The sequence below is a fragment of the Cryptomeria japonica genome, chromosome 11 (assembly GCF_030272615.1).
Source record: "Cryptomeria japonica chromosome 11, Sugi_1.0, whole genome shotgun sequence".
NCBI lineage: Eukaryota > Viridiplantae > Streptophyta > Pinopsida > Cupressales > Cupressaceae > Cryptomeria > Cryptomeria japonica.
In genome coordinates, this window is record NC_081415.1 from 589,643,192 (window position 1) to 589,657,144 (window position 13,953).

The 13,953-nt window shown below is 33.6% G+C and overlaps 1 protein-coding gene across 1 annotated transcript; it reads right to left on the bottom strand.

Annotated features, from left to right (window-relative positions):
- Window positions 1–9,701: 9,701 nt before the first annotated feature.
- LOC131040032 (palmitoyl-acyl carrier protein thioesterase, chloroplastic) lies at window positions 9,702–13,427 on the bottom strand. The gene is made up of 6 exons (XM_057972910.2): window positions 12,477–13,427; window positions 11,695–11,828; window positions 11,461–11,574; window positions 10,480–10,651; window positions 10,326–10,394; window positions 9,702–10,210 (listed from the first exon to the last, which is right to left on the bottom strand). Exons 1-6 carry the CDS (start codon window positions 12,873–12,875, stop codon window positions 9,935–9,937), a joined length of 1,164 nt encoding a protein of 387 aa, XP_057828893.2. The 5' UTR covers window positions 12,876–13,427; the 3' UTR covers window positions 9,702–9,934.
- Window positions 13,428–13,953: the final 526 nt, after the last annotated feature.

A 13,953-nucleotide genomic window follows, 5' to 3' on the forward strand; every position in this document is an offset into this window, starting at 1 on the left:
CTTTGACGATTTAAAATTGAGATAATTAGTTTAGAGTCTCCCTCAAAAATAATCCTTTCCAAGTTCATATCATTAAGTCTTTTCCAAGAAGTATACACTTTAAATTTGTTATTAGAAGAGATTCTTATAGTACACCCATAGGCCTCTATCAAAAATCCTATGTGATCTCTAAGGACTCCTTCCACAAAGATCCGCGGATTCCCTTTTAAGCAACCATCGAAGTTGCGCTTAATCCATCCTTCAATAGGGGCTTCACATTTACTATTGTTTCTAGCCTCAATCTTTTGCCATTTGATTTTAAGAAGACCTTGATTTATTCCCCATAGTTGTTTTACCCTCAGCTCAGTATAATTCGACACTGATTTAGAAAACCTAAAGAAACATCATTAATGTTTTCTTTAATTTGTTATTTTATGACTGGGGTTAGGACACTAGCATCTCTTTTCTAATCCCTAAATATCCTATTCTTTCTTTCTTTCCAAATTCCCTACACAAAAAAGGGAGGAATTTGTCTCCATAAGTCCTTAATGACAAAATGTGAAAACGAAGATGAGGACCAAGCCGATATAAGATGCCCAATGCAGCTAGGCATCACCCAATCAACATTGAGTTGAGAGAGAGAATATTTCCAAGCCTCTAAGGCATAAGGACAATGAAGAAGTAAATGTTGAACATCCTCAAACTTATGACAACATAGGAAGAATGTATTCACTAAATAAAAACCTCTTTTGATGAGTTTATCAATACTTAATATTTTGTTGTGGGTCACCAACCACAAAAAATAGTTAATTTTAGGAATTGGATTGGGGATCCAAGCCTGTCTCTAGTGCATGGACATATCACTATGATTCTCCATCGAGGAGTAGGCAGACTTAACTGAGAACTTCCCTGACTGAGTCAACTTCTAAATCCACTCATCCTTTGAATTTTTGTCAAGGAAAGCACACCCTTCCAACTGCTCCATTAGGATAGCACTATCATGGTCCCATCTAGTTGGATTCCTATTTCCCTAAGTGTCATTGTCCACCAACTATTCTTTAAAATTTCTCCATCTAGGCTTATCTCCTTGCCAATCTATATAGTTATTTAGAAATTTATCATTTTTGTTTATAAGGTTATTTTTTATGGATCTTAAGTAAGGTATGGATGTTAAGGATCCATATTTGGCCCAAGAATCATCCCAAATTAAGGTGTTCTTACCATTTCCCACTAATTTTCTCCCCCCTTTCTTGAGAATCAATATGATATTTAGAAGATTGTTCCAAACCACTGATCCTTGGCGTAGGTTAGACTCCTAGAAGAACTGATTTGTGGATTCATTGTGAATATAGTTTTCTTTCATTATACCAATCCAATCCTTAGAATTCTAAATGATTTTCCACCCAATCTTAACGAAAAGAGCTTTGCTAAATAACTCTAACTTCCTTATCCCAAGACCCCCCTTTCTTTTAGGAGTACAAACTTTGTCACATCCCACAAGAGCTACCCTTGATTTTTCTTCCACTCCAGTCCAAAGGAATTTCCTCTGTAGCTTCTCAATTTTATTAGCTAAGAATTCTAGGATTCTGAAAAGAGAAAGGTAGTACACAAGGATATTTTAAAGAGAATCTTTGAGGAGTTGAAATTTTCCTACTTGGCTTAGGAGTTTACCTTTCCACCCTAATAACTTATTTTGGGTTCTTTCAACTATTTGGTTCCAATAGTTATTGCTCGGTTTTTTACAAACAAGAGACAAACCCAAGTAGGTATTAGGTAAAGCAACTTCCTAACAATTGAGGATATTAATAATTCTTCTTTTGGTGGATTGGTTCACATTGAAAACATAGGGTTTACTTTTATTGTGATTTATCAACTAGCTTGAGGCTTTAGCATACTTCCTAAGGATCGTCTTCCAACCTTTAGCTTCATATATAGAGGCTTCTCCAAAGAGGATTGTATCATCAACAAATTGCTAATGGGTATAAGGTTGGAGAGACGTAGCTACTTTAACCCCTTTAATTGTACCATTCTTTAGATTTTTCTAGATATTTCTACCTAGGACTTACCATGATAATAAACAGGTATGGGGAGAGGGGATCCCCTTGCCTTAATCCTCTACCATAGGATTAAAAACCTTTAGGGGATCCATTTACCAGAATAGAATGAGTAGGGGTGGAGAAGCACTCAATAGGCATTTCTAGAAATTTAACTTTAAAACCATATTTTCTCAAAACGTCAATAAGGAATGGCCACAACACTCTATCATACACCTTAGATATATCCAATTTCAAGATCATATCTTTCTTCATATAGTCATGCAATGGATCATTTCATGGGTAGCGAGAGCAACATATAATATTTTTCTACTCTTAACGAATCCCTTATGACTGGGAGATATCATTTTATCCAACACCAATTTAAGCCTATTGACTGTGACTTTCAAGCTAATTTTGTAGATAGTATTGCACAGGCTTATGGGTCTATAAGCTTTCATTGATTTTTCATTCTTTGATTTGGGAATAAGAGAAATTATAGTAGCATTAATTCGTTTAATAATCTTACCTAATATGAAAAAAAAAATTGACCATATTGAACAAATCAAGAGCAACAATATCCCAAAATTATTGAAAAAAAGTCGAGGGAAACCCATCCGGCCCCAAGGATTTGAAACCTCCAAAAGAAAACACAGCCTCTTTAACTTCTTTAAGAGTCACTTGTTTCTCAAGGTTTTTAATATCTTCAGGACCTGTAACCTCTGGGATAAACTCAAAGAGATCAGCATAATCAACCTGTGGAAGATTCACATTTTGGAAATTAGCAAAGAAGGAAAGATAAATTTCTATTATTTCATTTTCCTCAAAGAAAGTAGAACCATCCTCCTTTTGTAGACTTCTTATCCTATTCCAACTCCTATGCCTCATAGCCAATTGGTGAAAGAATTTTGTGTTCTTATCTCATTCAGTGAGTCATAGAAGACGTGACTTTTGCTTCCAAAAAGTCTCTTCCTATTTAGATATTATCCACCATTTTATTCTCAGCTCTATTTCCTCCTTACATAAGTTGACATATGAATCTCCTTTATCCATTTTTGTTTGAATCTCACTCAATCTATTAGTCAAGAACTTCTTTCTATGGAAGATGATACCAAAAGATATTTTGTTCTAGCCTTTTACCCTAGCTTTGATAGTTTTGAGTTTTTGCATAATTTTGAATATAAGGGTCTCGTGATGTGGGAGGTTCCACCATTATTCTACTAACCCTCTAAACTCTAGGTGATAAGTCCACATGATATCAAATCTAAATAGGAATGGACCTTTGTTAGGATTATTATCCCAGGTTAGAATCAAGGTATTGTGGTCCAAACCAAATCTTGGGAGAGCATTAAGAGATAAATCGGCCAAAATACACCAATTGTTAGAAACAAGAAATTTGTCAAGTTTCATCTGGATCAAATTATTCCATTGCCTTCTGTTATACCAAGTGAACTACTATCCTTGAAGATCAATATCAACTAGACCTATAGTAGTGAGAAAAATAGCAAGATCAAACATACTACCTGAGAAGTCCTCCACCCCCCAGACTTCTCCAAAGGATAAAGCGGAGATTTGAAGTCTCCTTCCAGCAACCAGTGCTCATTTCTATGGTTCATTATTATGGTAACCAATTTATACCATAGGGATGCCCTAGCAGATTTGGAGTTTGGGGCATAGATGTTTATTAGATTCTATTCTTCATTAGAGAGATCATCCTTCATCCTCACAATTAGATTGTTTTTACATCTATCAATCAAAATACCTAAGAATCTACTAGAATCCTAAAGAGTAGCCAAGCCTTCGAAAGCACCTTTAGAATCACTAGATGAGAAATCAGCATTCAGCCAGACTTTATTTGCTACTTCTTCAAAACCATCACTCCTCATTTTTGTTTCTTGAATCAAAACAAAATCCATTTTTTGATCTAATAAGGTACATTTAGGATATGCTACTTGGAATGGTTATTTAACCCTCTAATATTTTGTGAGATAAACTTCATCAAACACTTTCCCAAACACCAGCAAAATTGTATCTTTTGTGACACCCTTATAATGGAGAAACTCCCTTTACCTTTGTTTCTTTTTTTATTCTAATAAATCATCTAATTTCTTCTGCCTACCATTTACTATCTTTCTTGTTGCATCTTTGATTCTGGTTTCTTTTTGAAATGGATATCCAATCTTGCTTTCAAAACCAACGTCAACTTTGTTTTTCTTATTGGCTTTGTTGTTAACCTGAGTCCACTCCATGTCTGATTCCTCTTCTAATAAGTTTGATTTTTTATTTGCTTGATGGGTGGTTCATGTAAAGCCCAAAATAGCCAATTTTTCCCTTAAGTCTTTAAACCCACAATTTTGTTTCTTAGGCCCTTGTTCTTTCTTCTTCTCTTTTTTAGAATCTGGCTCTTGGTTTTGGCTCCCAAGAGAGGGAGACATCCTATCGTTACCCTTAGACTGAATATTTTTTGATCTCCAAATTTTATATCCTTGACAACTTTGTTTGTTTGGTTTTGGTTTTGCATACCTTTCTTATCCATCGAGGAAATCTGGTTTCTTTTGTCTTGGTGTTGATTCTCCTCTACTTCTTCCCTATCATCTTTATTTTGGTTCATATCCCTCCTTCTGCTTAATTTTGGTTTCTCATTGGAGTTTTGATATGTGATGTTCAAGTTCCTCTCTCTGAAAGGAGAAGGATTGTTGTTTTCTTCTTGGTTACTTGGGTGGGTCTGATTCTTCAAGCTATTCTCATTGTTTGGTTACTTTTGAGCTTACACATCTACTACCATTTGCTTTAACTATGTCTTCCCATTAAATTAATAGGTTGAATCTCCTAGAATAGATTGTTCTAGGTGTTGGTCCTTCATAGTCTAGTACGTTCTTCTCAAGATTAGCCAAAGTTTGAATATTTGGGTCAAAATATTTAAGATTAAGACAAGGTTGATTCTTGCGATTGAGACCTAAGTGCCCATTTCTTTCATAGTTCTGGCAGTGTAGGACAACATTCTCATATTCAATGTTTTGAGTCTAGGAGCCATATTTAGATTTGAGGACCATCGAAGTTAGAAAGAACAAAATTCGCCAAGATATTGACACAAAGTCTTGCAAAGACTAGTTTGGATTTTTGCAAGGTCACTTTTTCCACTAACACTAGTTGTCCAAAACAACTAGCTATTCTCGAGAAGACTTGGTGTGCCACTATTCCAATGGAAGGCTAGGTAACCTAATCCAAGTAGGAATGACAAATCCCAAATCAACTTTAGGGTCAAAACCCAATTTTCAATTACAAAGGGAAAGAATATTATTAGCATTAGAACCAAAACTCCAAGGACCCCCTATGAGAACTTTTAGAAGATCTTCATTATTGACAAAGATGAACGAAAAAAAACCATGTTTGCCATAGCATTAGTCTTTAACACTTCCCTTCAGCTTCCAAACCCCATCCACCAATGCCTAACTTTATCAACATTAGGGTGAAAGGTCAAGAAATTACCTACAAGTGAGAGCCTTAAGTCTTAAATAGCATCTTGAACTAAATCATTTGGGACATCTATCTCGTATCCCCTCATTAAACACGAGGATTTTGTTCTAGTTTCTCTGTACCCTCTCTTTTTGGAGTATCCCCCTCCAGTAGTTTGTCAACATAAGATTTTGGATCTTCCTCTTGGAAGAAGGGCCCCAAATCAAGAAGCAGGGAGCCTGAGCCTCATGCCCACCATTTGGGGCGGGGTAGTTGCCCCCCCCATTTGTTGTACTCATAAGAAAACAATAAGAAACAACCCCTAAAAAAATAGCCTTTCGAGAGGAGGAATCCGACTGACAAACTGCAACCTAGGATGATGCACAAAAAACCTAGCTCCGCTCTCCTTGCTCCACTCCACTCTACTCCACTTCATTATAAATTAAACAAATTGTTATCAATCGTATTTTCAAAAAAAAATGTAAATATTAGATTTGAATTATAGACATTATTTTTAGAATTGTAACACAAATTTACATAATCAAAATAATCATTAATTGATAGACTCTATATTATTTGTTAGCCATAAAAAATGTATTTTAATTTATTAAAAATTAATATGTATTTAGTCTAACAATAAATGTTTTTTGTGATTATGTTTTGTAGAATATTAAGTTAAGTTGAGAGCTTAGTTAAGAATTGAAATCAATAAATTCAGTAGGTAGGTTGGATGAATGTCTTGTCAAGTATCTAGTGTTATATTAAATCTTATTTATTAATTTAAATTTATTCTCTTATCAAACATTCAATTTCATTAATAGTTAAATTTAATTTAAATAATATAAATGTCAAAAAGGTATTTTATGTAGTAGCAGAAGCATTTAGTTTAATGATTTTTGTATTATTTATTAAATATTAAATTCATTAGCTTTAGTTATTCTTTTATTTCATAATTTTTTTTGTACTTTGTCATCATATTACACATGTGATGTTAAATTGACTATACGCAATACACAACATTGTGTACAATGATGTTGAGGCATTAGTTGCATAAACAAAAAATGAAAATTGTTGTGTTTGTGTTAATGTTTCATGTATAAAAGTGGGCATGACAATAACTACAATTTTAAAAATAAGATATTTGGTTCAGGAAGGGAATTCCTAATGTGCCACCCATGGATAATGTGTTTGTGCAAAGTAAAAATGACTATCGAGATGAAACACTTGTAATAGAATTTAAGGCAAGTCAAGAACATAAGAATCACTGAAGAGAAATGTGATGATTATCCTCCAAGTCTTATTCAATGATCCATGAGCATAATATAGCTTAACCACATTCATATCTATATTGTTTAGTTTTTATTGTATGTTTTTTTTCATTTGTTATACCTTGTTAATTGTGTTTTGTATGCTCATCTCACCTTTTATATATCTTGTTTCATAGTTTTCATTACTTGGGGAAGGGAGAGGGGGCATTTTCATTCTTTTCTATTGAGATGTTTTGTATTATGATTGTTTTCATCTTTATGGCATGTCACTATGTCATTGCATGCTTACTCATGTTTACCACCTCCATTGATTATTCTTTTATTCCTTTCATACTTTTACACCCGCCTTTATGCGTTTGTATGCTTTTTTTCATGGAATGTATTTGCTTATGGTTCTCATGTTCGCTTACCTAATCTTTTATGTATTGTAGCTTATGATTATTATTGCATGCCTATGTTATTTACCGTACTTGGATTACATACTTGTGATGCTTACATTATCTTTATTATTCACTTTATCATGGCATTATCTGATTCCTACATGGTTCCTATGTGCCAATGTTCATTACCTACATATTATATTTACATATTGTATTTTCCTTGCCATATCATCCTATTGTATTTGGGGCCCACCATGTCTTAACTATTAAATAATTATGCACCTTCATTGCCCTATCATTCTTCTAATGGTGCTATCTTTTTAGATTTGGGGTTCCTTATCATTCTTAGTTTCTAAATTGTGTTATTCCATTGCTTATGTTTAACTTTTAAGGCACTATAGATCTCCATTTCATTTTGCACTCATGTGATTGATTATGTTCTTAGACCTATCAATCACATCGGTGGCATCATGTCTTACATATCCTCTTATGGATTATCATATCCCTTATCATGTACTAAGAGCCAACACTAGGAGCCACATTATGCTTCTAGAGCTATTCTCACCTTATGATTTTCCCATATTGATGGCAAATTTATGTGATTTCCCAATAATTTCTAGTTTGTATGTTTTCATTCATATCATTTTATATATCTTATATTTTTGTCACTATTAACTTGATTTAGATGATTAGGTGCCTACATGCTTTCATATCATGTCATTGCATTTATTTTGTATATGTGTTTCCATCCCTAATTCCTTGAATATGATATATGTGACTAATTGAAGAGGGATGTATATCATCACTAACATTCTAATATTGATATTTTAGTAGTGGCTTATGCTAAATAGAGACTCATCACCATGTCCAAATGGATCTTGAATTGATACATCGTACCATCCTATTGTTTCATTGGGGGAAAATTATTTCAATACCACTTTGCATATAGGCATTTTTTGTAACCTACTCCTATTTTTTCACTTTCTTGGATAGTTAAATAAAAAATTTAATTTGTTCTTACTTCACTTGTGAGATAGAATCAATTTATTGTACATATTTCCTCTATATTATAAGTTCTTATGGAACATACATGTCAAGGAGGATAGACAAATAAAGATATCTAGTTGGGTACATTACTTTAGATGGATCCTAATATCATTTATGTTTTCTTTATGTGCATGTTTGTAAGTGCTCATTTACTTTGAAGTACATGCTCATGTAGGATTCACATGCACCTCAAAGTGGAGGTGAATTATAATGTGAAATTTGCATACCTATGTCAAATATCATTTGAATTTAGGTCATTTTGAGATGATGTCTTAATATGATTACATAAAGAAATATATGTTACACTCTTGTGATAAGCTTGGTTCATTACTCAATCATTGACCACCCTCATTTTCTCTCACTTTCACACATTCTCACACATTTGACCTTATCTTTATTTTATTAACATTAATCCCTCATATTTACATCATTAGAAGCCTTAATCCTTGTATGTTTGATCCCTATCTCAAAATCGGCATTCCCCTATCTCACGTCATCCTCTCGATTTGCATAAAAATGATCTTGCACCATTTAGATTACCCAAAATTTAAAATATTGATCCTACACTATTCACATAGACATTGGAGCCAACTCAGTACATGTTTGTATGATAATTTGTTATGTCTTGGTATTTAAAGATATTCATTTTAAAATTTAATTTTTATCTAATTATAATTCAAAAAAATTAGAACATCAAGGAGCATTAAATGAGAAAAAATTATATTAGTACACTAAATAGAACAATATTTGCATTAGAATTAACATCCTAGATCACTAACGTGCTTGTTTATTATTTACCAACATTTAACAAGTTCATAAAGGCAACTATTCAAGGAGATTGACTAAGAAGAGAGTAAACCCTTATTAGCCTTTCCAAGGTATTTATAAAAATTAGTCCTTACTTCTAAAAAAAAGAATCAAAACAAATTAGATCATAGGCATCTATGTTACTCCAAATCAAATATGTATCTCATCGAATGAATCCACACAATGCAAGATCAACCTAGAACCATAGAAGTGACTAGAGAGAATCACAAGTCTACACAAAGTTTTAGACAGAACCACAAGTCTATGCAAATTTTTGGACAACTGACGCATCAAAAATACTTATTCTTATATATATTTAAACAACTTTCATATATTGTTTCTTCACAATTAGTTTCTTTAAGTTAACATTATTACAAATTTACCCAATTTTACTATTTTAGTTAATTATATGTTTATTGTTATCATTATTTAATTAACCTATACAATATTTTAGAGAAATTGTATTTTCTTTATAATATCTTAATAATCAAAGAAATATTTCCAAACAATATACAAAACCATAAAAATACATCAACATATAATAAGATCATAAAAATAGATCAAATTTGTTGAAAAATAACATTTTGATACATTAAATTCATTCTTTATTTTTTATCATTATTATAAAAACTCCTTCCATATAAATTATTCTTAATAAAATATTGCATTTAATATCAACATTAACTTGTGTTCATATATATTGAATAATTAAAAAAAAATTAATAAAAAAGTTGTTCAAAGAAGAATAAAATAGAATTGACTATTTATAACCATTAAATGGTTCAATGTATATGGCACTCTATGTGCAATGCACTCAAGCGGATCTCACACGGTTTCATGGAAAAATATAAATTTAAATATATATATATATATATATACCTATATTGCCCAAAAGAATAACTAGAATTACACTCCAAACGAGGAATAACATAAAAATATAAAAATAAAGAATTTGAATGAATATTCAGTTAATATTGCGCGTCTTCGATCTCCATTCTGTACGTCCTCTCACAAGTTCAACTCTGCTATCTTGCAATCGAAGCAAGTGTAATGCATTTAAACACTTCTTGTTTACTCCACTACAATGTGAAACACCTGGCGCTGACGTTGAATCGGAAGATGCCTCGTCATTGTCCACGCTGGTAAGGGATTGGATGACGTGTGATTGCCCGCATTCTCTTCTGAATTCCAAGGTAATGCTTGCCAGTTCATGGCTCTCTAGAATATACACTGGCACACTCTGTACATCGCATTAAACAAATGCATAATTGATATTAACAATCCAATTCAATAACTTGAAAATACTTATACAATCAAATCTTAAAAACTGTGAATGTTTTTGTTTAAATAAGCACCTCTAAAACCCAACCCACGTATTTGACGTTGTTCACATGACAATTTGTGTCCAGGTCCCTCCATTTGGGCTGCACAGAAATTCAATTTTATATCAGATATGTAAGGATTATACCCAGAGCCTGGAAAAGGGATTTGCAGTTAGTTAGAACTTACTGTCAAACCGGAAAGAACATATTGAGCAGAACCTTCAGCAATTTTCTCGAGCTTTTTGACATCTGTTTGTGCAATCGCTGACCTTTCTAAATAATATGGGCATATCTCCTTTTTCACTGCTTCTGGGAATTTCATGAGTTTTCTGGTCTCTTTGTTCATCATAACCCAGGTGCTGCAAAATTAGCAATCAAACATACCACACATTCAGCTATAAAAATATATGGTCTTTCAGACCAGTTTTTAAACAATTAATATTATAAGCTACATTGGTATATGTTTATATGAGGATTTTCAAAATGAGAAAAAATCAAAGGGTTTGTAGTTCAAGTATTTCAATATCGATTGAATACAATTGGTGAGGTTGATATACAATTGGTGAGGTTGATGGGATATTACTTGATTATGCTATCTACCACGATTCAAAAGTAAAAGTCAGCTTCATAGAGGTATTATAAGAAAGATCCTGGATGTATGATATAAGAGATGAAGCTGTATCCAAAAAACTTTGAGAGAATAAATAACCCCTGTTCTTAACTTTTATCCACATTTAAATCAATATTTAAAAAATAATAATAATTCCAACATATTTAACTAAAAAGATAAAGATAAATGAATTTAAAATTACTTTTAACTACAGGAGCAAAAAGAATGTTCTTTCTAATTACTCAAAAGAGAAAAAGTAGAAATATAAAGTAGCTTTACACTATTAAATTAAATGTAAGGAAAATCTAATTTCACAACCACCATCAAACAAGAAAGAGGCGAGAGTTCTCTTGGGTGATTTTTATTGACTAAAATAGCCTGAATGAATGCTAATTTTGTTGCAGTATTGGTGGGGAAATTCCAACCATCCCCATCTTCCTCACCTAAATAGAAAGTAAAAGTTGGTATTGGCAGGAGGCTAATTGGTAATCAGAAACTGAGATAAACAATAGACTTGAAAGAAAATATTTCCTGATTGATTATGGTAGTTCCCTATACCTGGTAGCTCGTGCAATTATGCTGCCAGTTTCAGAGTCACGAACAAGCCAGTCACGCCTCATACTGTTCTTCCCGGATGAAGCTATCCAAGTATCAATTTCCACAACATTACCCCTGTAAACAAAATACCATGAAACTTTTATATAAAGCTGTCATGGCGGCCCTTCCATACAATTCTGCAGAACAGGGCATGATGGCAAAAACATAAATGGATGTATAGACCTACACACATACCAACAAGGATAACGATCAACTTGAACTTGCATGCGAGTGACAACCCAGATGAGATTTAGACGAGCCATTTCGTGGGTAGACCCAAATCCATCTCTGCAAACTCCTCCTACATATGCATGGTTCACTGCACTTTCCTGCACAAGACATATATAAATGTACTCAGATCACTTTCCTTCCAAACATCCACATATATAGTTCTTAATAGGATTACAGAAGACCAAAAAGAAATCAACCCCCATGTCAACTCATGAAACTAATGAACTATCCCCCAATGATTGCGGATCTTAAAAAGCCCAAGTCTAGCCCGTGTCACCCTATGAAACAGATGAACTATGCCCCAATGATTCCAGGTCTTATAAAGACCCGAGTCCACCCCCAGACTAGTTCTGTCCCAATGATTCCAGGTCTAGTGAGAACCCAAGTGGCCCACCCTGAGAGCTCTGCCCCAAATGGTCCTTAAACATTGGCTTAAAGGATTAGTACAAACCATAGACAATGATGGCCTCACCTAAAGAACTAGGCTGCACATGCCCATTTGCATATGCTATGACAGCAGATAGTTTCATGTCAAAAACAGAGCATGGCAGCTCCTAAGAAGTTCAGACACTGATGAATTTCAGGTCTGAAGTTCATGGCCCTTCACTAAAGCAAACTTATAACAATACATATACTTAAGCCCACCCATATCCAGCTCTCTATATATATCAAACAAAAACTAAAAATTACCAAATCAACAAAGAATCACATTCCTTCCAAATTAGCAATCAATAGTGCCTTCTTACCTGAAGAAGATTGAAAACTGTCTCAATTGAGCCAGTCATGTCTGCCCCCACCTCATAAGACCTAATAAAAAACTTCTCCCTATAAACCATACGCCCTTCTATAAGTCTCCCAGCCCTGTTGAATCCATTTTCTGCTAATCCTGAAATATCCTTCAAACCAGACTCATTAACCCATGATGTTTCAAACAGCTCTGTGCCCTTGGGCTTACTGAAGCCATTCACTAATTTAGGGGCTTTTTGAACATTGACAACAACTTTCATCATCTTATGTTGCCTTGGCAATCTTCTGAACACCGCAGGCTTTGCATAATAACTAGTTTGTGACATCTTGATGGATTTGGGGGTACCCAAATCAGATGCTGAACTCAGATGCCTGAAAGCCATGGTTTCCATCATCATGCCAAATCCTTAAGAATATTCACACAAGCTCAGAATTTATGAATTCGCAGCTCAGAATTTATGAAATCCCAATGAAAAGAACCAAGAGAGATCTTCAATATCACTATCACACAGCATAAATTTATGCCTATATATACAAGAAACGCTACCCCAGAAATAATTTATGATTTTCCCTGCCTCCTCTGCAGTTCAGGGTTACCTAACACTAACCAATTGGCTATATCAGTCAATGTGCATTTCTTTCACACAAACAACACACCCTAAGTGCACTCCAAAAACACTCAATCCAAATTCCACAAGCCAACAAAAAGTGCTCGGATTGATCCTTCTCTCAAACAAATGGTAGATGATTGTGTTTTGATCAATCTTGCTATTTCAACAAAATAGTCGATACCAACCATCCATCAAACAAAATATTTGAATTCAAATCAGCGGAATTTCATTCAGGCAAAGAGCATGTTATAATTTGCATCTGTATAAGCTTACATGTACACGTTTAACCATGTGAGCAAACGCTGGCGGTGTGGTGTCAACTTTACAAATAAATCTATTAGTTATAAAATTAGGTTATCAGCTTCAGCTACCATTAAAGGGTTCCATATGCTCTGGTCAAACCTCGCTGCACGCCTAATTGGAATTCTAGAATGTTGTATTTGGAATTTTGTCAAGTCAAATGGTACAACACGTGTCTCTTTTCTTCCAAAGTTCTGGCCAAAGAAGCTTCCTTTTAAACTTCTTAATTTTCTTAGGAGATGCACCCATGCACATTTTTGACAGTGGAAGCTTCTTCTTGAGCTTCTTAAGATTCTTTAAGGAGAGATAGTCATTTCAAATTCTTGAGAATAGAAGTTCTTGATTCTTAGGAGGAGAGTTAATCATGTAAATTCTGGACGATGAACTCTTTTTAATTTTTGTGAATTTTCTTATTGTTGTAGAAAAATATAAAATGGACAAATTATTCTTCTTTTCAAAGTGCATTAATATGTTTCATAAAAATAGTTATATTTTATTTATTTATTTTTGGAAAGGGTTAGATTGCTTGGTTAATATGAGTGTAATAGTATAATGAGTTCATATT